At 35.7% G+C, this 27594-nt stretch overlaps 1 protein-coding gene across 19 annotated transcripts in view; it reads right to left on the reverse strand.

The window, feature by feature from the left end:
* The window catches only part of DOCK9 (dedicator of cytokinesis 9), a 112990-nt gene that overhangs the window by 29879 nt on the left and 55517 nt on the right, over positions 1–27594 (reverse strand). For all 19 annotated transcript variants that reach the window (XM_062624658.1, XM_062624656.1, XM_062624663.1 and 16 more), the window contains exons 11-34: positions 27404–27544; positions 26820–27020; positions 26560–26682; positions 24100–24182; positions 23526–23648; positions 21432–21511; positions 21162–21349; positions 20980–21045; positions 19954–20046; positions 19552–19675; positions 19054–19175; positions 17572–17658; positions 16845–16934; positions 13741–13856; positions 13538–13607; positions 13313–13438; positions 13137–13208; positions 8057–8203; positions 7290–7373; positions 6550–6661; positions 3126–3304; positions 2279–2395; positions 1352–1472; positions 354–487 (exon numbers count right to left, since the gene is read on the reverse strand). In XM_062624658.1, the coding sequence (XP_062480642.1) occupies positions 354–487; positions 1352–1472; positions 2279–2395; positions 3126–3304; positions 6550–6661; positions 7290–7373; positions 8057–8203; positions 13137–13208; positions 13313–13438; positions 13538–13607; positions 13741–13856; positions 16845–16934; positions 17572–17658; positions 19054–19175; positions 19552–19675; positions 19954–20046; positions 20980–21045; positions 21162–21349; positions 21432–21511; positions 23526–23648; positions 24100–24182; positions 26560–26682; positions 26820–27020; positions 27404–27544 (2799 nt within the window). The remainder of the gene's footprint in view (positions 1–353; positions 488–1351; positions 1473–2278; positions 2396–3125; positions 3305–6549; positions 6662–7289; positions 7374–8056; positions 8204–13136; positions 13209–13312; positions 13439–13537; positions 13608–13740; positions 13857–16844; positions 16935–17571; positions 17659–19053; positions 19176–19551; positions 19676–19953; positions 20047–20979; positions 21046–21161; positions 21350–21431; positions 21512–23525; positions 23649–24099; positions 24183–26559; positions 26683–26819; positions 27021–27403; positions 27545–27594) is intronic.

The raw sequence follows: 27594 nt of genomic DNA on the forward strand, positions 1-27594 counted from the left end.
TGGAGTAAAGGTCTCCACGAAACCAAACCAGCTATCCTAACTGGAATTCAACTCTCCCCAGTGCAACTCAATACACTTAATCTAGTGCCTTTCTCTGACAAAACCCCCAACTGCTCAATATGTCTCTACATTGAAAATCTTGTATTTTCTGCAAAACAGCTTAAATGCAATGCAAAAAGAGTTCATACTATAATAATTCTGCAAAAGAACAACTTATGTAAAATACTGCTCTACAGTTACTCTAGAAAGCTCATTCCCAATGGAGATTAGGGAAATTAACTCCAATGAGAATTAAGATAAAGTTTCAGGAATGCACTTTGTTTTTTTTTTGTTTTGGTCTGTTGTTTTTTTACCTTGTCAAGAGAATTGCTCTTGTCGCTTTGTCTGTCTGGGAGACTGTTTCCTGAGTCTGTACTTATAAGAGAGCCTCTTGAGTCGGCACTTCTCACGCTATTAACATTTGGCGTTGATGCAGTGTATGGGGAAGCTATAAAAACAATATAAAAATCTGAAACAATACATATACTGAAAAAAGTAACACCATTTTTTAGTTGGACTTCTAAAGCCACCATATATGTATATATTTTTTAAGAAGGCAAATAATTAATTCCATTTACTTGTAAGGAAGACAAACTTATTCTACAGTTTCAGCAAAGTATGTATGTATACACTTAATCCACTTAATTTAGTGCCTATCTCTGACAAAAAACCCAACTGCATATATACACACAGACTTCTGTACAAATACATACACATAGATGTAAAAGCCAGATGTAGCAATACACACTTACATGACAAAGCATGTGTATTTAAAAAAAAAAATCCCTTCCCCATTTTTCGTATTTTTTTTTTCTGACTAGTAAGTGACACAAGTAATCACAGCAAACAGCAGAAATAGTAAAACACACTAAAACAAGAGACAGGAGGATGCCCACACATGTGCAGCAGCAGCACTCCACTTAGATGTGGTCTCTAACATCATGTATAAAAATGTGGATTTATGACACTTCTGCCATAGATTACTTAAGGCTAGTCTTGTCTCCCATTTCTCTGCAGCAAGACAGGAAATATCACCTTTGAAAGGGGAAAAAGCAGCATTTTCCAGGAAATAGCTTTAGTTTCAAATACAAAAGCAAAACCAAAAAATTCTCAAATTAAAGATTTCGTGTGCAGACCAACAATTCTGACCCACATTGAACAGCTGATTGCATTAGGATTCTGTTGATGAAAGCATCAGTAATATTCAAGTATATACGTGAAAGCAATCAAAATTGGAGAACAATTATTTCTGGTAACAAGTGAAAGAGGAAACTAGTTCCTTTTTTAAATTATTTTATTTTTAAGTGCTTACCAATGCCAGAGATAACACCAAATAGATCCTTAGGAAGGTTGTTATCCAATGTGTTCCCTGATTTTTGCGGTGTTACTAGCTGACTTGCAGTTGGCAAATTAAGGGCTTCGTCCTTTGCACTCTGTTTGGAAAAGAGAGGAAAATGTGATTACTGTTTTCCAACATTATGGACTTAGTGACATGCTTAATTTTCTAGAGCAGCATTTGAAACATATTTCTTTCTTAAACTTGGATTTCTATTAAATACACAAAGATCTACAAGAATAGAGGTAACTGTTGACACAAACTGGTAGGCAGACTCAAGGGATGAGTAATTTTTGAGTAAAAACCAGACAATTTAATGAAAACTCCTCTCACAGAAATTGTATCAAAAATGGGTAACGGATACAAATGGAAGGCCGTTAAATTGCAGAAACAACTGATATTTTTTATTTTAAATACACTGTTTCTTCAGCTTCTTTGTCTGCTCTTCTTAGCACTCAAAAAGATGCAGTGGATCCAGTCCTGTGTGGTCTACAGTTTGTACTGAAACAGAGGCACATGCACCATAGATGCCAAAAAAGCACAATGTTACATAGCAGTATAAGCATGTGGCATCAGAATGATGCTGTGGCAATCTATGTGCCCTAGCGCTCTCCAGAAATCTTCAGAGGTTTAAGCAGAAATCAATAAGGACACTGGAACCTGTATGTAGAACCAAACTAGCTGATTATCATGTTAGGCATAACTTAGCTGGACAAGAGAAACTGCAACCAAAACCATAAAGGTTAACTAAGCTTTTAAGCTCAGAAAAAGCAGGGCAAAAAAACTCACAGAATTCTGAAGCTTATGAAACTGTTTGACAAAAGTATGCAGTGCTTCATACACACATTGCCCATAAGTTAGAATGAAAGTAATTCAAGCTATCAAACAGAAATGGTCACTTACATTGCTGGAAGGGTTAACAGGAAATGGACACACATCTTTAACATTGATCCGCTGAACATTTTCGATGAGCAGCCCAAAGAGCGGCAAATACATAGTGGCTATTCTCGCTTGGTGGCTCTAAACAGAGTTTAACAGTTCATTAACAGTTACAGATTTATTTTTTACTCATGATTTTTTTAAAGCTATTCAATCCCAAATTACAAAAAAAAAAGAGAGTATTTAATAAATATTCGCCAAACCAGATCCCACATTCAATATGTTCACAAATAGCAAAAGCAGTGATCATCACTGTATTTCAGTCTAATATACAAAAGGTCAGTAAATTACGTTTCAACATAATGAAGAAAAAACCCCTCTAAATTAAAGTGATTTTAGCCAAAAATTAATGTGATTTTAGTTAAGGCTAACCAAGTAAATTAATATTAAGTTAGCTTGATAAATTAATGATATCTTCCATTGAAATTTTATGGCTTCTCCACAGCACAACTCGTGTTAAAAAAGGTCAAGAAAAAAAAAATAAATAATTACTTAACATTTACTACCATGACTTCTAGGTTTCTTATACTCATTTTATGAATAATAGATAATATTTGGCAGCTGTCCTTTCATCAAGACCTAGTGTTTAATGAAAACAAAAGATCTAAAAAAATTTGTAAAACTCTGATCACTTTAAGAACAGCAGTTAAGATTACATTGTGCTAAAATGTAATAAATACATGTAATTATGTTCACAGGTGCTTTGTGCTTTCTTTTGGTAAAAATATGTGATTTGCAAATTGATTTTGATACAATTTTCATATTTATTTTCATCACAGTCTGCACAGAAATAGCACAGCAATCCACTTACCCTGGAGGCATATCTATCATCAAAAGAATGTTTTATCATCAGATTCTTGAGCACACTAATAGCAATCTGCCGCACGTCTCTGAACTCTTGTAATGCATTGCCCACCTCCCTTAGAAGCAGTCCCACTAAGAAGTGATTTTTACAGAACTCATCAGTTAATGAATAGTCCAGGTGAAGGTCTGGAAGTAAAGTACAAGTTCAATGTAAGGAATGGTATTATTTAAATCAATTTATCAGTTAACTTAAGGCTGAAGTAAAATGTTTCCAACATTACTGACAATAATATGTAATCACAGTTATTCATATATGCCTAGCCCAATTCACTGTAATGATGCACTTACTAAACAGACAATGATGATGTATGTATAGTCAATCAGAAGATGTTGGAGAAAATTATAAGTATTAAAAAATATTAAAAAAAATTATTTTAAATACTGCCCAATACTCAAAAGTGTTCCTTTTAAATTTACCTGGATCAGCATCTTAATAGCTCCAAATTCAAATTTTATATCTATATTCAGGCACTGAAAACACACTCAGTGAATAAAGGTTTTGCACGGGCCATCTTTCAGGAATTTAGTTGTATGACGGAAATAAAATTTAAATTTCAGTCTGTGGTTCAGTCACAGGTTAGTAAATTTGAAGGACTGCAAGTGAAACATGGATTAAGAAGTTTTAGATTCTGTACTGCAGTTTTAGGTTCCTTCTTGGTTATCTTACACATGTATCTGTTGTGAATATAGACTATAAAGCTGTGATCTTTGTTAATTGATATTCTTTAAGAAAACTGCCCCCAAAACCTTGCAGTATATAGAAGTGTAATGAAGCAACTGCGTTTGCAACACAGGTGTCCAGATTAAGCCATTTCTTCTCAATATATCAGAACACAAAAGTACACATTAATATTTAAACAAGATAACTTACATGAATCTATGCAAATTTGATCTGCAGTATAATATAGTCGGCAACTTTGCCACAATTAAACAATACTGTATTTTGCAGAAATATTTATATATTCAGCATTAATTGCAATAAAGTTGTAATTAAAGAATATTTTAACATTTGTGTTTAAACCACTGCAATATAATTTTATTTTATAAAGTGGTTCTTACTGTAATAAACCGTAAATCTTTACTAAGGCCCATACAGTATTTAAATATTACACAGACACACACAAAACCCCAGCATATTTGACACAACAAAGTCAAACTGCTCCCCTTTAGAAGTCTGGTTTTGTGTAATAACATAATACAGCTCATTTATGTACTGGATATATGACAGCTTAAGAGCAACTTCAGCTTGAAGGCCTTATTTATTAGAATGCATATGAGTTTCAGATTTAGGCTGAGGAGGTATTCAAGAGTTTCTCATTCACTGTCATTGTCTAATACAGTACTCAAAAAACAGATGCTAATCTCAAAGCACTTCCATTTTTCAAAGAACTCTTGCAGCAAGGGAATCCATTAAATCAGAAAGAAAAATAGATAAGACAGCACAGACATTCTACAGGATGCACTTAAGAGCTAACCACTTGATCCAAAATCTCTTTTGCTTGAGACAGCAAAACGAGCCAGAAATACTCCTGATAAAGGTTTCCTTTTCTGGCTGAACTCCTAGTTCACCAGGGAGGAGCATTTTAAACTGTTCTTTACTGTGTAATCAGAAACACTATTTTCTCTAGTTTTGCTCTTTTCAACTCATAGTTCCTTTTCTACAGAAATATTCATGCAGTGAATCAAAGACACTTAATGCCACAATTATTAAAGACACTCCTAAAGGCTGAAAAAGACAGACAGAAACAAGTTCTATGCAGCTGTCCAGCTCTTAGTCCCAAATCTTGTTCTACCACCATGGTGAAAGCATTAATTAGTTATACTCAACTTCACTAAGCCAGCAGTCTACTGAATAAATATTTCAGAAAAAAATAACAATCTACAACACTAGAAATGTTAGGCACGTTTACTTGCACCTCTAAAAGCTCTTTCCTCATCTCTGCTCACTGATGTCTGCTATAGTTCAATGCCTGGAAGAAATTAAGGTCTGCAGAGCCACAAATGCAATAGTTAATATATTATTTGTTTTGGCACAAAGCTAGAGGTACCAGGAGCCCAGCTGGGCTAAAGAGGGCATTCCTGACTGAGCTCCAGTGGGGAAAAAAAGAATAAAAAAAAAAAAAAAATCACAATGTGGAAGCAAGAATAAGCAACAGGAGGAACATAGAAGCATTGACCAAGTATTGAGGTGCTGTCCTATGCAGGGATAGTGTCAGAAAAGCCAAAGCTCAGCTATAGATGAAACTTATAATGGACATCAAAGGAAACAAGAACAGCTTCTACCATTACATTAGCATTAAAAGCCTGAATAAGAAAAACATGGGATATTTACTGAATGGAGACTGTGGTAAGACAATGGACTGTGTTAAGACAGTGGACTTGGATAAGGCTGAAGTGCTGCATACCTTCATTACGTTATCCTTCACCGATACGGTACTCTGGCCTTAACAGTCTAGCGACCAGCTTCAAGAAATAGAATTATCCCCAGTGGATGAGGATCAGGTCACAGATCTCTTGCAAGACCTCCAGTCATGCAAATCCACAGCACCAGATGAGATACTGAGAGTGCTATCTGATAACATTGGAAGACCACTCACTTTCACCTTTGTCAGGCCACAGAGATCAGGAGTATACCATAATTGGGACCCTGTGATGACTGAAGGTAGACATTGCACATATCTTCAAAAAAGGGCAAGAAGAATTCAGGGAACTACAGGCTTCACTTTGGTCCTTGGAGCAAGTCTTCTTGGAAGCCGTTTTTCAACAAGAGGAAGAGTGTGACCATGAACAGCCAGGATAGATTTGCCCAGGGTAAATCATGATTGACTAACTTCTGTTGAAGGAGCTCAGCAAAGGACCACCAAGGTAGTTACAGGGTTGGAGCACATGTCCTGTCAGGAGAAACTGAGGGAACTGAGCTTGTTCTAGCTGGGGAAGGGAAGGCCTGATATGACCTGAGCAGGAGGTTGCACTACAGACCTCCTGAAGTCCCTTTTCATTGGAACAGGTATATGAAAGAAGTAGTAAAAACCACACCAAACCTCAAACTGGACACCTATGGGAGTGTTGCAGGCTTCTGCAGCTAGTGAATTAAAAGCTAACTCATGAAAAAAAGCAAACAATCATAGCAGAAAAGGGAGGCGGAGTCAAGGATGTAGTTCAACGCATCTTTCAATGACTAGATTCTTTGGCTAGATTGCTACCTAAACTATTCCTTTTAGTTTAAATGAAATGATTACAACTTTAGGTTTCAATTTAACAATTTCAAGGTTTCCAACATCTCACAGACCTGAAGTTACAATATCTACATGTATAATAATAAAAAGGTGACAATTAAAAAATGTACTATATACTACTACAGAAGAATTTACCTTGGTATCTCTGAACTCTGCCTTTTCCAAATGGCATTGGTAGATTCAAAGGTATATAGTGCTCATGATTACAGACTACACGGAGAAATTCAAATTTGAATTCGAAAAGAGTCTGCAAAAAGAATTTAAGGTATAAATTAAATATCTTATGCAGTGATTGGAATAACACACTAAAACCAGCTTTTTAACACAAAAGGGTGATTTCCTTCAGCCTTGCAGTATGAGGGATACAGAACTCTCAAAGTTCGACATGTCAGTATAAAATAATTCCAGCACAGTTCATACTTGACAACTCAATATAACTCAATATAATTCTATTTACTATTCCCATTGTCTGAAGTTATTTAAGTTTACTAGGATGTTAAAAGGAAAGTTTGAACCCACAGAAGAAAGTCTTTGAATACCTGGTACATGCTTTCACCACTACAGTAAATGTACAGAAATTTAGCAGATATCAACTCTTCCAACTTTAGGCTTTCTCACATTCATGTGTAAAATTTCTGCTTAGCATTGCACACCCTCCCCCCTTTCACAGTACACACAGTCTAGGATGGTAAAGTTGCGCCTGAAGATGGAAACCAAATTATGAAAAGTGATTTGATGGAAAAACCCCACAGTCTAGGCACAGTACAGGGATTTCTAACGTAACTGGGAAGAAGTCTGAAGACTTAATGCAGTACTCTATCTGCATGCATCAAGAGGCAAGTCCTAAAAATAGTTTGTTTAAAAACACTAAGTACCTTTGGATCTCCTGGGGCAAAGCAGCTGATGTAGTTATTGATCTGCTTGAAAACAAAGCCTCTATCCATAAAAGTAAAACACCTCTGAGAAAACCAAGCAAAACCAAGATACAATCGATTTAGTACTGTTGCAGTGCTCAGTAATTATATTTTTGTATTCAGTAAGTTTATCTTCTAAACACGTTATTGGTATTTCAGTTTGAATATAATAAACAATAAAACAAGGAAGCTAAGTAAATTTATACATATACAAATACAAAATTTTCCCTGAAGACAGCAGAATGTAAACAAATTGCAAATGAAAAGCATTTTCATGAAAATGCCTCTATCTTGACAGAAACAAAAATGACATACCACAAGTGGCTTCTTAAAAGAAAATATTTCCCATCCTTTTTTCTTCCTACTGGATCTTATTGGCTTAAAAAGGAAAGACACTGCAAGTCTGTCTATATAGACTATATGCAAATAAACCACTACTCCAGAAGATAACCTAGGTGATAATTCTAAAGAAAAATACCCCAAAATACACTTTCTGATAAAATATAAGCTCATTTTTAAAACTATCAAACTTCTGAACAATGGTCTTCTTGATTATAGAAGATGCAAATTATAATTTAGTGCATTTTAACTTGGACATAGAATTATATTTAGAAAGAATTATGTGTATTCAGTTTTATATGAGTTGGGTTTAAGATTCTTTAAAATCCATGAAGAAGCTGTATCATTGAAAAAAGTAACCAGAGGGACTAAGTTGCTTTTGTACCTACTTTTATAAAGGTAGCAAGGCTATGGTTTGCATTCTTTGAAGCCTCTGGATTGTCTCTGTACTTCTGAGTGATGTGTGGCATCAGCATATTAACAACTGTTTCAACTGCATGGTGGAAGGAAGCTGAAAATCTCTGGTTTCGCAACAGCTAGAAACAAATTCAGATACAATATTTAATATGGTTTATAACACTAAAATAGATCAGAAAATTTCATTTACATTAGACACAGATACCCTGACAGGGAAAGGGGAGACAAAGAAAGTTTTCAATTTTTCTCATTTGTCCTTTAAAGTAACATTTCCTTTAAATACAAGATTTTCCTAAACTTTATAGACTGAAGGGGGAAAAAGAGCATTGGGTTAAAAGACAATATTACTACAGGCACTGACATCTGTAACCAAAATTCAAGCAAAGCAGCCTTTGGATACTATACAAAAACACATGTATAAAAGCTAAGTGTAATGCACTATTTTTCTAGACTGCAGTAAACTTGATGACAGAAGCTATGAATAAAAGGGAATCCTTCCATATTACCTGTTTTCCTTTCCAAAGCAGATACCATCTAGATCACATATAGTAACTGCATTATCAGACTCTATGATCTGTCTTAACAAAAAAAAAAAAAAAAAAGAAAAACCAACAAAAAAAACCACCCCAAAACCCAAGGTTCAGAATCTTACTTTCTATGGTTTTAATTTGCCACAATTAGAACTGTTTTCCCTTGCTTTTTCATAGTTCACCAATTGGCTTAGAAGATTCACAGTTTTTCCTTTCCACTCACCATCTATATTATCTTCAGCTTTTTGGCACTGAAGAGCCTCTTACATTTATCTATAACTTACAATCTTTAATAAAGATTCCGGTTTTTGTCTGAACGACAAAATGACAGGTGATGTGAAGCTCAACAACTTGATACTGACAAGAACTGTTTCAACTGTACAGTCACTATGTCTTTTCTTTCTGAAAACTGAAAATCAGAACATCCAAGTTCTCTGAATACTTTGTTACTTAATAATTTTTTTAACAGCACTGAATGCAGTATTCCTAGGCAGAACAAGTCATTGTCAAGACCTTGCATAAATCTATGATTACATGATTTGCTCTCTTTGTGTTTGAATTGTGCTCCATAATTGCTAGCTCTATTTTTCAAAAAATAGATATTAAGACTGAAAAAGATCCCTGTATAAATATCAACACATGTCATTAGTATGTCATTAGTGACATAACAATCTGTTGGTGGGTATGCCAGTCAGTGTCTGTCGTGGTTTAAACCCAGTCAGGTAGCTTGTGAATTGCCTTAGAGAAAACCTTTTGGTCCCCACAGTCCCTTGACCTCCAGATACATATTCTTGTAACTTAAGTCTTTGTTGGACAGTAATTAAATACTTTTTAAATATTACAAAATTCTTGCTATAGAAGTAATTTTGCTGCACCCAGAAAATCGTCTTTTAATCACATATCCTATGTAGGAAATGCTTGAATGCATGTTCCATTTACTACTTCACCCAGTAAGACAGAAAAAAGCTAGCAAAACACTTTATTTGATATTAAAAAGGCTTGTAAACCAAGAAGCTATGCTCAGGAACAAGGATACATGCAAACAAGAGGTAAGCCCTGCTCGTATTTCTTTCATGTCTCAAGTAAGATGACAACGAGGTTAGTTCTAAAACTGGAGATGTCTTTTTTAACATGAAATGTGGAGGCAACAACAAAAATCACTCCAGTAGTTTGTAAGCTCTGATACTTACTTCATGTTATTGCAGGGAAGAATGACAAAAACCAGCAATTCAAGGTGATATGCAGCAAAGTACTAGAATCTAAAGGTGCCTGTTAAAAGAATTTCTCGTATTTGGGAGTTGCTTTTGAAGACACAAAAAATATTAACCTGAAGCTCCCAATTGGTACTTTCTACAAAATGTGTGTTTACAACTATGCTATTTAAAATAAATTATATAAATTTTTAATCTACCTAAAAAATTTTGTATGGCAGAAAGATTACTTAAAATGACCATATCTTGCAAAGTTTATATGATCATGTAACCCCAAATAATAGACAAAATTTGATGCAACAAATGGATGCACAATGCCACTTAAATAAGGTCATAATTCCTAGACCAATCTTCAGAAATATAAACATACACTGATTTGTCTCCTGCCTACATCTTTTGGTGCATTTTAATGAAAAACCCAGGCATACTTATAACAACCCTTAGGAATCTATCTCAGAAGACCACAAAAGACCATAGCATGTAATTTATAGCATACAGTAAATCACAAAATGAATTGCTTAGTCTTTCAAGTACAGCAAACCTGAGGCCATTGGAATTCAGCTACTGGTTCTTACTACTGAAAAAAGAAAATAATCAGTGCCTTCCCTTATAGTTACTTAGGTCACCTACACATAAAGAGACAGAGGTCTTCCTGAGTAATAATCATGGGTATGCCTACCCCAATTCACACCGTAATTCTGTAACATCAGGTAATAAAATCAGTCTCAGGCACCTGTAACTGACACATCATTCCCTTACCAACTTCCTTTTCCCTAAAATGAAAGTCTTGTTCCTTGCTGGCGCTTTCCAAATATTAATTTATTATTAGAATTACATGGGTCAGTAAAGACACACTAGCTCTGAGCAAATGAGTCAGCAGAGCACTTGTAGAGGAAAGAAATAACTATAAAAAAATGGAAAAAATATATATTAAGAGCTAGTAATAATGTGAATGTTCCCCAATGGTAGTATGCCATACTAAACAAGAGATGTAGATTACATTGGCAAGGATACTAAAAACATGAACACTGGTGGAGTTATTCTGAAAAGTAAACTGCATTTGTTTTTTGTTTGCTTACAGATTCATGCTTTAAAAATATTATACTCTACTGTGCTTTTTTAATCCATCTTCTGATCTTAATTTAAAAATACAATTCCTATTGTAAGGAAGTAATAATTAAATGAAGGAAATGAGTTTGCATGACAGCAAGTTAGCGGTTTCTTTGAAGTTTTTTTTTTAAACCAATACACTGTTTCCTAATTTGTGAGGACTTCTGTAAGTTTGTTAAAATCAGAAAAATTATATAAACTTTCTTTAGCCAAGCAAAACCAGCATGCTGTTGTTTTCAGAGCATCACCTACCAAATCCAATAGAAAACTTCCTCAAGCTACAAAAGTTTCACATACACAATGTGAACCTTGCCCAGAAGCACCACATTCTGTAATTAGAAAAACTGTATCCTTCTCAGAGAACTGAATACTGCAAAATAAAAAGTACTGCCAGAAATGTCTGGTAAGTACTAAAACCAACAGAAATCCTTTCAGTGTTTTTCAATAATAACTGATTAAAAGAAGACCAAAATAATGGTGTGAAATAAATAATCTGTTCACAGAGTGACCAGAAGTGCAAACTCTTTGCTCAAGGAACATCAGATCAATAACAGACATTTAAGTTTAAAACTCCTGAATTATATGAACAGATGGTATGAACTGCTTTAGACTGAAAGACAGATTTAGATCAGATACTAGGCAGAAGTTCTTTACTGTGAGGGTGGTGAGGCACTGGCACAGGCTGCCCAGAGAAACTGTGGCTGCCCCATCCCTGGCAGTGTCCAAGGCCAGGTTGGATGGGGCTTTGAGCAACCTGATCTAGTGGAATGTGTCCCTGCCCATGGCAGGGGGTTGGAACTAAATGAGCTTTAAGATCCCTCCCCACCCAGACCATTCTGTGACTCTGCATTTAAATGGAGACAAATCCTTTTCCTTATATGAAACGTCAACACAACAACTAGCATCTCATGACACTACAAGCAAAAGTTTGAATCACAGAATCAGAAACATTGAATTAACTAGGTTGGAAAAGACCTCCAAGATCATCAAGTCCAACTGTTAAACCAGGACTGCCAAGTCCACCACTAACCCATATCGCTAAGGGCAAACTGATCTCCTCTCATGGCCGTCCTTCATGTCCTCCACTCAAGAGTCACTCATTGTCACACCTCATCTCCCCTCATGATCTCCACTCACAGCCATCCTTCATCTACCTCCCATAGTGGCCTACTCTGTATAGCTGCTTCCCCTACCCCTCACAGCCACACCCCTCATCTCCCCTTAAGATCTCCCCTCATGGCCACCCTCATGGCCCATGGCCCCCCTCAATCCTCATGCCCATCCCTCCTCTCCCCTCACACCTGCCCCTCTCGAGCTCCCCTCACGCCTGCCCCTGGCACCTGCTCTTTTCACACCAGACCCTCATGAGCACCCCTCACACCTACCCCTCACAAGCTCCCACCATGACCTCCACCCACAAGCACCCCTCACAAACTCCCCTCACACCTGCCCTTCACGAGCTCCCCTCTTCAAATGCAAAATAACAGGATGGAGTCAGACATTCTTTGCTTATTTTAGCTACTCACAGAAAACAAAGTCAGAATAGAACACAGCTGGGCAGACTGAGGTGGGGGGGAGGTTTGGCTTAAAATACACAACTGATTTTGGTACTACATGAGGAGCCTGACGAACTAACTGAGCTTCTCCTGCACTCCAGAGGAACGGGAAGAATAGTTGTGTGTAACACATTTTTTTCTTTATTGAATTCTGATTGTTTAAAATTAATTAACTAGAATTCCTCCCATTTCTACAGAGTGTGCAATTCACTGTTCTCAGAGTCATTTTATATCACAGCTATTGTGCTGCTCAGGAAAAAGCCCACATATTTCTGTGTAATGCTTACATCAAAGTCCAGTGTTATCTATTGCTTCCAGCCTCACTGTACCATAACTATTAAGAGATCTCACTAGAATCTGCAGATTTAGACAGACAGCTCTGCTGTATGGATTTTAAGGGGTTTCTAACCTTTTACAGTAATGTTGAATCTAGCCCTCTAGTTTTCCTATCTACTATTTCAATTGATTTCTCCTGCTGCTTTGATCTTTCCTCCCCTTTCTTACAAATCAAGTTATTATATATAAATCATAACCATGTGTATAAAGAACTTTTTCTTCTAATATGCAATAAAATATGTGATTAGAGAAAGCAGAAACTATGCAAATTTTGTTTAGAATAACGACTTTTTGCTAAAGTTGACATACCTTCACTTTAGAGTTTTCTATCAAATGCTGAGCCATTGATTTTATCAGAACTTCAAAGAAAAACCATGAATACTGCAGAGAAAAGAAAACATTCATTCAACTACTATTTCAATGCAGTTATTCTTCAGTTATGATCATGTAAGTATATAAAATAAAAAGTATGGTTCAATATATACCTTAAGTAGCTTGTTGCTTGTAAGAAAGTCAGCAGATGGCTTTAAAATTGTTGTCATGGACTTTGTCAGTTCTTCATGTACTGTCTTATATTCAGAAGCAACATAGGGTTCAGCTTTATAACCATACTTAGGGAGGAAAACCAGAATTGAAATTAAACAGATGCAACCAAATTTGCTCTTTTTAGAGAAACAGAAAAAGGAAACATTTCAATTACTTTTACCTACCTTGACATAAGATCTCAAGTAGCTATCCAAGCCTTCTTCATGACACTGAGCAACAATATGGATAATGACCCTAAACAGAAGTCAGAAACCAAATAAGCCTACAAAAAGGCTATGATAGCAGTAGCAAAAATGCTACTCAGTTATAGATTTGTGTGATAACCCAGCCACCACTTAAACTCTACAAAGCACTTAAAATTCTTTACCTTGTCACATTGACTGCAACTTCCTCTTGAGTTGCTCTAGTGAGAACTCGAAACAACTGGTTTAGAACAGTTGGCAGGAAAGCTATCATCACATGGCCTTCCATAGCATGAAGGCTCTAAAAGAACGCAGTAATACTGTTACTCCCTTAAAACAATGGCATTTAAATCACAAGTTCTGCAATGATAAAATTTAGGGCAAGTCTTTTTCCAAAAAGACTTACACACTGCTCGCGCTGCTTCCTGAAGAAATCCTGCACAGGAAGCAACTGAGAATAGTTTCCGACATAAATATATGGTAAATATTTTCTACATTTGGGTAAATTAGGGATAAAAATTAAGTTTTGTTCAAAGCATTTTAGAAGTAGTTATTTGTACTTTTCCATTGAAATGCATTCTAAGTAATGTGTACACCACAGCAACTAGACGCTGACACTCTGGTATAGTTTGCCATTTTCTCCACCAATGCAGACATTTAGCAAACAGAAGTTCCACAAAAACATACACGTTGATTACATTTGATAAGTGCAATACCAGTTACAGTAGTTACTGCAAAACAACAAACTAATATGTTAAAAACCAGAATGAACTAAAATCCCTAACTACCTACTGATGGAAATTGGAGACAGCGTATTACTAACCACTTGGCTTCTTCATGAAATGCCTTTGCATTCCACCACATGCAAAAGATTTTACAGACATAACCACCTTGACATAAAAGGCAGTGTAAGGCACCTCATCCTACATTGTTTTATGCCATAAAATCCCCTGAAGCTAGAGGAATTTGGACAAAAAAAGTGTCTATCTGCTGAACATGCATATAGACAACAAATTTCAAACACTTCTATTTAGTTTTAGGTAGCTGTCTTGTGCTTAAGTGTTTGCCTGTATGCACATTATTTACATTATTCAGAACTCTAAATAGTCTTCCTTCCTACATGATCTGTGATTCTTCTTGGAAACATCAGTCATAAGCTACAGCATCTTTGCTATAAGCCTGGAATATCAGAGCATTGGGTAAACATGCAAGTGGAACTTCAGCTCACACTTCTTTCCAGGATGCAAACATTTTTTTGGTAAAGGTGCTGTTTGAAGTAGGACTCTGAAGTGGACCTGTGACCCAACTTCTGATGCCTTTGAGTATTCAATTACACTCAGACTGCCAGAAGTAGCTGTGCCCTTTGATCTCTCAGGCAGCAATGGAAGTAACTACAAGCAGATTCCTCAACTTATGAGATGCTAAGTGATGTTTGAACTCATGAAACACGAAGGAGAGCATAATCAGGTGAGTCTCAGAAAACCTTTAATTAGAAGTGTCAGATGGTGCTTTCACAAAATCCTGTTAGGGAGAGCAAGAGCAGGAAGAAGAGAACTTCAGCAACCAAGTTACTCTGCCAGTAGCACACTGACTTTGTGAAGAAAATTAAATCCTAAGTATTTAAATGCGTTATTGTATCATAAACATTTCCTGCAGCAAACTGTCTTCAGTGAGCTAAAACATGCTCTTTAAGGAGCATTTAGCTCTCAGGCTGCCAAATCTGGCACAGGTAGGTACAAGCTGACACACAGAAGGCAACCTCTCAATACAGGAGTAGTAAAAAGTATTTGGGCCCCTGTGAGACCAAGCTAGACAGGAATTCAGCCAAATGCAACTGAAAATAGCCATAAGTTGTAGTTGACATAGAAGAAAGCATTTGTTTTCTGTTACCATGAAGCAAGGCAACAAAGACAATATGATGTGTTAATCTAGTACAAACAGTAGGAAGCAACAGGTAAAGAGGTTCTCACATACACAGAAAGACCATTTTGAAAAGTGTAACGATGCCAGTATTTGCAAGTGTGGTATCAGGGAGGGATTCTGCACATAAGCTGTTTCTCGCTTCAGCAGCACCTCAGTGCTGCAGAGTGCTGACTTCTAAAGCCAAACACTACCAGGCTTAGTGATAGTGTCATCTAAGTGGGGACTGTCTGGTACAATTACTGCAGCAGAAAGCAGTGGAAATCAGGATAGCTCCAGATCAAAAAAAAAAATCATCATGGAACTTGAAACAGTTCAAGTGAGAAACGCAGAGAAATGACATCTCAAAACAAGAATGTCAGTAGCAGAAACCCAAGTGAGAGGCATCTCTACTGACACATTCTAAATAACCATGGGGGATGATGAAGTTTAGCTACAAAATTATTTGTTCTTTGTTTTACCCTTTTGATGTAAGGCTACAATAGCCAGAACCCCTTCTAAGGGGGTGCATGATTGTCATATGCTTTGCCAGCATGTTTTAGGATTGCAAAATTTCAGAATGATAAGGACAAATAGAAGATGGAGAAACAGGTCTGTCAGTAAAAAATGGTAATAATAAAAAAACCAACACCCTATTTCCAAATAGACTTATTCATTATTCTGCTGCTAATGTAATGTGTCCTGCTTTGTATCAAAGTTGATCACAGAAATCTCGGTGCAAGGAAGAAGACTCAGAGCCATGGTTCTGACATAACCTGGGTCCCAAAGCAAGTCCAGTTTAGAAGTGTGCCACATTTAATAGCCAAGTTCTTACTTAAATGTCCTGAGTACACAGTCCAGTTTTATTAACTGATGGTATTCAATTACAACTATAAATTCTGTTGTGCCCAAGAAAAACAGTTACTTGTGATACCTTACATAGATTTTAAGGTGACTGAATTTTGGGCTTCACATGAAAAACATAGCCTACTTGGTTAAGACAAAATTGCTATGGAAACCATGCACTCTATTGATCTAATCCTGAACGAAAACTGTAGACATGACAATTATGACCTCCTAAGAAACATTTTTGAAAATCAGGAGTCATCATTCCTTGCTATTCCCCTATGCAGCTCCATTTGGTTATTTTGACAAACTAAGCCATCAGCGTTTCAAAATTATCACTCCTAAGGCTGACCTATGCTGTCTCATTATTTCCTCATGGTTTCCTCTTACACTGCAATTGTAAACTTATCTAAGCTAGGAAGTATCTTTTTGTTCTTTCTTGTACTGATTATTCCATTAATGAGATCAAGAAAATGTCTGAAGCTCTAAGGCTTTGCAAAAGTATAAATAAATAAATTATCTGTTAGTAATTGCCATTTTATACCTTAAGATATTTTACAAGATCAGTTCCTAGTGCACGAGCTCCAGACTCAGTTTTCTGACAGTACTGAAAAAAATTATGCAAGTGTTGGTCCTGTCAAAGACAAAAAGAACAACAAATTAAATGATATCCAACATTGCTATCCATAAGCCAAAGCAGAACACATTAAAAATACTTATATGTAGAAATTCATATAGGTGTCCACAGATTCAATTTTCAAAAATAACTGAAGTTCACTATTCCAAAGACTGTTAGTCTACATGTAATGTTTATTTTTTTAATGCACATAAGAAATCTCCTGTGATTTCTGAATACAAAGCACCACCTATATTTGTTCCAAACCAACTGACAAGCGGAAAGTAGCATACTTAACATTCATTATCCCAATCAATTATAATATATATTTTATAAGTAGCTATAACAGGACTCCTTGCTTTGTAGACATATCGGTAGATAGCTTTCAGACAACTACGACCTCTCATCTGACAGTGAAATTCAGACTGGAATGGATGACAATGGTAGACAAAAGGCTCACATTTTTAATAGCTTCCATGTAAGATCTGTTGCTTTTCACAGCTGATGTAAGAGATACCATGCAGGGTATCCAAGAGACAAAGAAGTAAGAGATCAATATACTGACTTTAAGAAACTTCTCAGATAGTCTATATACATATAACAAACATACATTATTCCTAAAACCTTCTCTAATTTAATGTGTTTCATAACCCACCTGTGTATATACAGTTGACACCAGATGCGTGGATATTTTCAACAGTTGTTTGCCTCCATCTACCCATTTAATTTCAGGACCAGAATGCTGCACACACATATGCAGAGGAAAAGTAAAATAATGTAGCAGTACACTAGAGCAAAACAATTTGTTTATAGTATCACAAACAACAATTTTTACATTTTTCTTAAACAGGTTGAAGAAATGTGTGCAATGAATAAAGTCATAAAAAAAGGAAAATTATGCAGGCAATATTATCAAAAGTACTTATGAAGCTTAAAATGTTTTTTTTTTTGTAAGTCCCACAGAGGCTTCCTCACTGGCTAACAAAACTGCTTTTCTATAAGTCACAGATTTCATGTTTCATCTATAACTGCAAAGAAACTTCTGACTAGAGAGAAGTATCTACTAGTTTTCTGCAAAAAAAAAAAAAAAAAAAAAAAAAATTTTCCACAGATACTGACGTACTGATGGAGTTTAAACCTTAACAGAGGTTACCAACAGGTAGCAGCCAGTGCTTCCTTCCCATCCCATATCCAAAGAACTAAGAATGGGAACACTCAGCTGTCTATCCTGACCAGTTAGGGAGAGATTTTACTGCTAGATCTACAACTAGTGATATTGGTCCTAACCTTCTACCCCTGGGCATGAGCAGAGACAAACAGCAGAGGCATAAAGAATACACCTACAATATGAAAAGATGAGATGTGAAGGAGACGATGGTTGGAAAGCTTACATCAGAGTTCAAAAAAGAACTGGTGGTAGAACAGGAGGAGAGCAGCACCTCTTGCTGCTGGTTTTAGGCCTCTTCCTCCAAAATGAGTCAATTTCATCTCTGCATTTCATTCTCTTAGTCAAATTGCCTATCACATTTTACATTTTGTATCCTCCTTGGTATCATTTTTATTGCTACAACTTTGCAAGCTTTCTGCTTTGAAAAGTACAACCATAAATTTCACTCGTGAAATATAAAGATCACAAAAATCAAGATGTGAGAATAAGACTTTTTCAGGAATAAAGGACTTACTGAAAGGAGACAGCATGAAATGCTAAAAAAAATTTAGTACAGGACTTCAGATTATTTGCAAATCTTCATAAACTGAAAAATAGTTTAATATACTCTAAAATTACTGTTACTTCTAGTTAATTATTACTAGAAAAAATTAAACATTTCGCAAGCACATCAGTTAAATAATAACAGAAGTAAGTACTTAAAAAATCTAAATGAAAAACTATATTCAGATAGGTTGATTCAAATTCTTGTAAAGGTCAGAATTTAATCATAAGTTTTGTCTCCCATTTCTGCTTGTGTTTGCTTGTTTCCTTTAAATCAGATGTCAGTTTTGCAAAGAACTCCAGTTCAACTATAAAAGAAAAAAAACTCTACTAGAAAATTACTTAAATCTTATAAGACTGGGAAATTACATTCAACCCTTCTCTCCACAGCTTTTTTTTTTTTAATATTAATTTTATATAACATACCTTTCCAACCCCCACTTCTTGATAACTAAGATAGCCTGATGGAAGATTTGCCGACACTGGGATGTTTTGCTCATTGGTCGCCACTCTTCCATCCTTTATTAGAGGGAGCCAAGAATACCCAACTACAGAACATGAAAGGCAAGTAGTGTTACGTGTGTTATGAATCTGGACATAAACCCTTATAAAAGTCTTACTTCTGATATGTAATTCATAAGCCAGAAAACATTACTGTAAAGGTTAGATGATTTGAACTCAAACAATTAGAAATCATTACAAAGGCAAATAAATTGTCACCATGCTTGAAAAAAAAAACATATATTTGATAACCATTTTAAAACAACATTTGAAACATCTGAATTAAAATAAATAATTCATGAAATCAGTCACTATAATGTAATTAGAAAGCATCATTTGGATCACAAAAATCACGGGTTACTGTATAAGAATACCTCAAAATCTCCCCAGTAATTACTGAAAGTAAATCATTAGTGTACACACCTTGTATTTCAACAATATCTTTCTTCTTTGTACTCCCTTTGCTTGAATTATCACAGCTGACATGGTAAAAGGTGAACAACAAATGGTGCTTTTCATGTAACTGAGTGGGCAATTCTATTTTAATCTGAAAGTCAAAGAATCACAACCTTTGTAGAACTCTTTAGCAAGAGCACTGACATGCTTTACTGATTTCACACTTAAAAAGCAATTCCAGAGTATGTGTTATTTGAAGCAAAATCAAAAATTATATACACAAAACTTACAAACGTACTTCAGTGAAAAGGGAAGCTGATTTAACTGAAATCATGACCAAGAACTTTGCAATCTTCAAATTTTTTATTGTATTTTTGAAACTTACATAATACCTAAATCAGTGAATATTACCTTAGAAAGGTAGCTTACCTCATCATAAAACTCTGGATTTTGATGGTGATGCAGGACAGCAGCAAATGCACTTCTAGTAAATACTGGTCCACCTGGCCTACCATAGATACACTAATAGCCAAAAAAAAGAAAGAAAGAACAAAAAAAACCCCTGTGAACATTTTCCACTCTTAGCTTAGAATCTATTCACCTAGAATTTGAAATATTAACCTTCTGTTTATAGAATCATAGAATAGTTAGGGTTGGAAAGGACCTTAAGATCATCTATTTCGACCCCCCCTGTCATGGGCAGGGACACCTCACACTAAAGCATGTCACCCAAGGCTCTGTCGAACCTGGACTTGAACATCGCCAGAGATGGAGCATTCACAACTTCCTTGGGCAGCCCATTCCAGTGTCTCACCACCCTTAAAGAACTTCTTCCTTATGTCCAACCTGAACTCCCCTGTTTAAGTTTTATCCCATCACCCCTTGTCCTATTGCTACAATTCCTGATGAAGAGTCCCTCCATGGCATCCTTTTAGGCCCTCTTCAGATACTGGAAAAATATTTAACTTGGCTCCTTTGCACAGACAGGGGCTCACATGATCTGTGGACTACCTGCTGTGCAGTAATGCTGACGCTATGATTTCACCTCAGATTTCCTTTTCTCTTCACCTCAGATTTTCTATTTCTCTTCTTCCAGACACCTCTTCTACACTGTGGTAGCTCATGAACAAACACAGAGCTCGACTGTGCAGTTGATCTGAAGCTTTAAAATAGTAATTTTAAAGAATTCCTCCTGTGGAGTAGGCATAAGCCACCCTTGTTTGCAACATGTTTATTTTTGGAATTTTCGTTGATACAAGGAAATTAAATGCTCTGAGAGTTCTTCAGAAATCTGTCATATCAAAACTAAGCAAGTTATCTAGAAGTTACTCATATGCCAAATGCAAAAGGAGGACAGAAAGCTGCCATCCCAAACTAGATAAATTAATCCAATACTACTGCGTTACTTAGTTAACTGTTCACTATTTTATCAGTCACAAAAATCAAAAGACTGACCTTTAAAGGCAAAGAATCCTCTTCATCAGAATCCTTGAACTCAATGCATACTGCAATATTTCTAGCCTAAAGCAGTATTAAAAAACAAAACCCCAAACAGTTAATTGTGTGGATCATCACAGAAATATAAACAATCTTAACTAAGCCTGAGAAACAAGAACATATAGTTTTCCTCTACTCACCTTTGCAAAGGACTTTTGACTGTCATATTTCAAGTACTTTGGATAAACATAAAGATGATTGTTGTAGATGGTGAAAGGCTGAGTATGTTTAGGTATACAAGGAACAAATTCCTCTATTTCAAAAGTTATTAGTGTCTTGGTACTGCTTTCAAACTGTTTCATGGGAATGTATGATGAGTTAACATAATCTGAAAATACATAAAAACCCAATAAAAAACTGAAGAGAAAAAGCCTGAATTGTCTTATTTAACAGTGTTTACTAATACTCACTTGGAAAATCTGGTGACACATTATCAATAGTAACATCCAGGTTTCCTAAAATAACAGGAAGTTTGGCCATCTTTTCAGGTCTATAGGAAGGAAAAAAAAAATCTCACAGTCAGGCCAAATGCAAAACTATCAGATGCCAGAGGAAAGAGAAATAGGAAACAGAAGCAAAAGTAATATCCTGAAATAGGAATATGAGAGGAAAGGTAGTTTGGGGGTGGATGACTGATCTGGTCTGACTTTTTGCCTAGATTCACAGCTTTTCTTCTTTAAATTATGAGAAAAAAAATGGGGAAGGCTTTATTAACAAGTGTGGAAAAGGTTAAGAAAAAGCATCATGTTTTTCTTTAAATCAAAATGGAAAACTTTGTTAAAGATAAGTACGTTAGCACGTAATAACTCATTATAATTTGCAGCAAAGAGGGGACATATAAATAAAGCTTTTTAAAATCTCAATGGCCAGTGATAAGCTTGTATGGTAATGGGGTAAACTTAGGAGATGAGCAGAAGGGGAGAGAAAGCAGAAAGTTAACAAAATGTGTCTTCTACTCAGTAATTTTTTTTTCCTACCTCGTCCTTTTTCTAAAGTAGTAACTCACCCTGAAAAACATTTACTATTAACTACCCTTCAATGACATTTGTTAGATGTTATCATGAAGCTAATTCAGAAGTATAATTTGAAGTAGGAGTATTTTCCATTTTAAAACACGCATGCAGAACATTTTATTAGTAATGATAGTCAGGAGCATAATTTTTTTAAATTATTACAGAGGAAGTGGATGTAGTATTTTCCCAAAATGCAATCTCATGCTGTGAAGCAAACAACTTTTTCTGGTTGGACTTTAGATTCTCATTTCAATAGCTAAGCCTTAGACATTACAATCTGTTAATAAAATTCCTGTGACATACTGTACATGATTCCACAAGCAGGATGCTGAAATAACCAAAAGCATTTCCTTAATTCACAAAGTAAAGTCATGTTGCAAGCTAATTTACTAGACTAGTTTCAATTTCAATAATACTGTTTATGGCAAGGAGTATCAGTACACAGCAATTTCAATGCTTTGTAAACTCCAATGAAACTTTAACCAGCTTGCTAAAATGGAATTAAAATGCCTGCTACAAACCTCATCTCCTGTCAGATTTGGTAAGCATGAATAAAATAAACTATAGCCCAGGCTTTTTGCGATTAGTAATTATTCATATTAATAAAACTCCAGCTAACTGTACCAGAACAGAATTGGAAATATCTTTGCAAAGCAGCAAAGACTGCTCCATAATTTTATTACTGTCCTGGGTTTAGCAGTAGCAGTCATTTTTTCTCCTTCTTAGTAGCTGGTGCAGCACTGTGTTTTTGACTTTCGGCTTGGGAACAGCGCTGATAACACTGATGTTTTTAGTTACTCCGGCAGCAGGGCATGATGGACGTGACCATGGACTTGTACCCGACCACCCCGCTGCTCCTCCCCATCCCTCTGGGAGCGGGGCTGGGGGGGGGAGAAAGCGGGGGAGTGAGCAAGCAGGCTGCATGGGTTACTGACTGCATTAAACCACAACAATATCCTATTTAATAAGAAAGGGTACTAAAACTATTTGTTAATAGGATCACCTGTCAGTAGGAGATTTTTAAGCCTTGCACACAAACTGCTGCAGTGTTTAGGAATACTTTGTAAGAATGAATAACCAATGTTATTTAAGCACCCTGAGCCACATGCACGCCCAAGAAAGGTGGACTGGATACTGGCTTAATCCCTTTCCCTGAGAGCTAGCATATGATGTTCATACTTGTTTTCCTTTGAGAACCAGAAGAGTGTATTGCGCAAGCATAACTCCTAACATAGGGCTACTTCAGGATATGATGCTTATTACATGTTATACATGACATAATACTTCAGTCCTGCTTATAGCCACCAAACACTGCAAAGAAAAGATTCAGAACTTGCATGGAGGTCTTGGTAATATTTATACTACTTCTATATTTGAAGTGAAAAACATACAAATACATCCATCGGAACACCAGATGCTCCAGTTCAAGACCATAACAAAAAAGGTGAGTTGTTAGGGTTCTGTTTTTTAAAGTGGGGAAATTTGACTTACTTCCTGAAATCTGCTAACAATTTCAGCATGTCTTCATTTGAAAGTTTATTACTGTCTTGTCTGAAGAGAGGAGAAAATCTTGCATTTTTGTCCAGGGTTCCTGAGACATCTTTAAACAGTGTCCTGAAAGTAAAATGTTCCTTTCAGCTGAGTTTATGAAAGTGTTGAAATTAACTTGAGAAAATTTCTTTACTACAAATTAGAACATTCTGCATCATCCTTCATATTAGGCATTTAGTACTCTTGTCATTGTAAGGTGAGTTTTAACATATAAATAGCTTGGTATAGCAAATCAAGTGTGAACCATTTCATTCATAGTAAAATAAAAAATACTGACAATAGAAAACAGTTGGCAATATTCAATTGTTTGAATAAGAATACAATTAATGTTCATAACTTTTTTCCCCTATTACCGAGCTGAAGTATAAATTTGATTGTCAGAAATCTTTGGTTAATTGAAAGTAAAACAAGAAATAATTTAAACAGCATGTGAAGTTTTACAAAAAGTGAGAAGCAGAAAATAATGTTAAAGAAAAGTCAGGAAAAAATACAGCTTGGCAAGATCTGTCCTTACCTAGCTGCCCAGGCAAAAGGCATCCTATATTGACCTAATCTCTGGCATGCCTGCTTAGCGTTCTTCAAAACTTTCTGTGCAACCTGCAAGGAACATAAGAAATAGCCACATTTTAAAAGCTACCTTTTTTGTACCATTAGTACAGATGGAAAACCCCACATGTTGACACTGATATGAACTGGAAAAATCTTCTTTAGAAGATTAAACCTAAGTATGTGAGCTAAAGAAACGAAAATACCTCTTAACAATTCATGTCAGGTTAAGCAGGACCTGCCAATTTCACAGCATTTCATGGCTGAAAACACAAACCCATCTAACACTCCTGATGATACATATTTAATTAAGCAAGAAAAAAATATTATATACAAATCCCACACAAAAGAGCAAAATTCAAAGACAAAATTGTGACTCCAGATAAAAATGCCCCCTTCTCCCTTGCTTCCCTATTCACCACCCACTCTGTGTACCAGAACACATTCCTGCAGAGTAAAACATTTTGCAATACGTGTATCATATGTACACGCAGACGAGTTGTATGAATATCACAGGGACAATTCCATGTATGGACGTTGCAACACTGTTTTCACTAAAACTTTAATTTTTTTGTTTTGCTAACTTCCAAGCAAACAAACAATTCCATTACACAGAACCAACATGTGTAACATAGCTAGAAACCCACTACTGTGCGATGTTCAACACAAGAGCTGAATCACTTGATCTAAAGCAGAACTTCCTGACAGAGCAATGGCCTTCTCTTTTCCAGAAATCAGCTTTTCTTATATGCCTACACAGAGCAAAATTATTTGCCAGAGGCAAAAAAGCCCCATGGAGTAAACCTGCCTGAATATTATCCCTGATCTATACTGTTGAGATTATGAAGAGCTGTGTTTATTAGTGTGTAGTTTGAGCCAACTCTCTGTAAAAAGGGGGAAATGTCACTCAGAAGCATAGAACCTTGGCAAGTAATGATCACTAATTCACCATAATCAATGTTTAAGGGGAGAACAAATGATCTTGTGGCTATAGAATTTGCTGCTTCCATTTTTATTTTTTTTTTTATTGTTCATAGTTGTAATTCTCTAGGGAACTGGAACTTGCTCATTGTACGGACACACATGGAGGCCTAAAGAGCTGCACCACTGGGTTGTTTCAATTTAATACATTGTAATCCCCAAGAACAAGAGCAGGAAAAAAAAAATCAAACTAAGTGTTCAACTGTATAAAATTATAAGCAAATGAATACCAGAAATGCACAGCATAAGTTAATATAGCCATGGATGTTCCTGTTGGCTACTCCTGTAGTGTAGAGTGACAGAAGTCTAACACTCAGAGTCAACTTTGGGAACAGTTGGGCTTACTTAACCTTCCCATGTACCTCAGACCTAAGACCACCAAAATCAGTTACTCAGTTCAAGATTGTTTTAACTGAGTAACAGTCAGCATACACTTCAAAAACAGACCCCTAAAATACCAAGCTGCTGTTTTCCAACAATAACTGAAAACAAATCTCAAGTATTCCTGGAAAAGCAAATCAGTACTCTGATCTATATTAAGACCAAGAGAAAAATGCAGTTCTTTTATGTGTATCTTAGCCAGCATTAAATCAGTAGGAAAGAACACTGCTCCTCTGCAGAGACTGCAAGTTAACCATTCCTTCTTCCCTTTCACTAGCTGTAAACAGGAAGAATGTTATAGTAGGTGACACTGCTTACAAAAATCTTTTCTCCTGCTATCCTGGTCAAACTATTTAAGCACAACTGTAAATCAACACAATTAAAACTTTCTTCAGCTACAAACAAGAAGCAGCAAGTGACAAAGCTTTTTCTAGATATGTTTCAGAAAACATTAAAATGTTATGTCATCCTGGACTCCTGCAAACTTTGGATGTTTCAGTGGCTTATTTCCAAAAGTGATCTGGAGTTACATCAAATCTGCAAGCATTTTAAACGTAAAAATAGAGGCTTAATGATCTCAACAGTTCTGAAGGAAAAACAACCCACAAGAGTGCAGACAACATGGTAAACTGTGGTCACCAAAAAGTGAGACAAAGGAAGTCAGCAACAATAATACAGTAAATAAGACAAATTAACTAAGAAACATACAGTTAATTTCTGACCTATATTGAATGTTTCATTGTTCAACAATTTTCAACTCAACTTTCACATTAACATCCAATACTTTGAATTCCAATACTCTTTTGTCAAATCAGTTTGTTTAAACCCATTACAAAAATTGTGATTGCATCACAATTATAAAAAGCTACAGAAATATTTCCCAGTAATATGTTAGACTTTATCTATAATGTTTCCATTGAGAAGTTACTAGTAATAATACAACTTACCAAGTCAAATCATCCAGTTATCTGAGTTTCCTAAAAAAGAACTAAGCTTTTGGTTGATATTTAGTGATATCAACCTGTCCCACCTCAGCACTTTTTATACATCACAGAAAGTAACGTACCTTTGAAGAATCTGAACTTTTCATATATGGTTCAGCACAATGTGTAATACTTCCTTGTAATACTTTTTCTATTCTAGCCACAAGGAAAATGTCAGTATGAGGACATGTGACTGAGAATATTCCCTAGAAATAAGAGAGAAAAATAAAAAGAAAACGCACACACATTTTACATCACATAACAGAAAGCCATCCAAAGTATGTAGGAAAACTCTCTACTTGGATCCAAAATCCTGCTAATTTTTTAGGTTACTCATTCTTACCTGCTTTGGGTATTGTAATACAGTTTCATGAATGTCTTGAATTCCATGTATGCTATCACCACTGCCATTCATCATCTGTTGAGATGCATTGGGTATCATGTGCCTTACTGAGGCGTGGTTCAAATCAACATGGAAATCTGCTGAAATCTTCCGGTTGTTTTTAATATCAAATAATGATAATGTGACAAAGAAAGGTTCTACCTACACATTAAAAAGAAGAATCAAGTGTCATTGCTGGCATCTGACATTACTGTAAAAAGTATATGAAGGGAAGATGAGTAACATTTGTATGAAAAACAAGTGCATGAAAGGAAGATGAGTATAGATGTCCATCACTCTACTGTCAGCATGTAAAAAGATAGCAAAAGAAAAGTTCCACCTTCTACAACACAATGTAAAGATCAGTAGCCAAGTTACTTCTCATTGGATTTAGGTTCTTATTCTTATTATAAAGGAGCAGAAAAAAGCCCACAATGTAAGTTTCTCAATCACAGCAAGGAATTCCTGCCATTAAGAATATTGCCAACACAATATTAAGACATTCATTATCATGTTAACAAAAAATAATTAGGTGAATTATTTACATTTGTTGTTGGTCCTTCTTCATTTTCTGCAACACAGCTTTGCAAATTAAAAGATAAGTCATTACACTTCACAAGAATTTTTTTTCCAAATTTTTCTTCAAATGGCTTCACTTCTGGTTCTATACCAGAAAAATCAAGTTTCTTTAAAAAGAGAAAAGAAAAATTTAGGTCAGGGTTTTTTATCTCAAAAG

The sequence above is a fragment of the Pezoporus occidentalis genome, unplaced genomic scaffold (assembly GCF_034315485.1).
Source record: "Pezoporus occidentalis ecotype Australia unplaced genomic scaffold, CSIRO_AGI_Poc_V1 ctg27, whole genome shotgun sequence".
Lineage (NCBI taxonomy): Eukaryota > Metazoa > Chordata > Aves > Psittaciformes > Psittacidae > Pezoporus > Pezoporus occidentalis.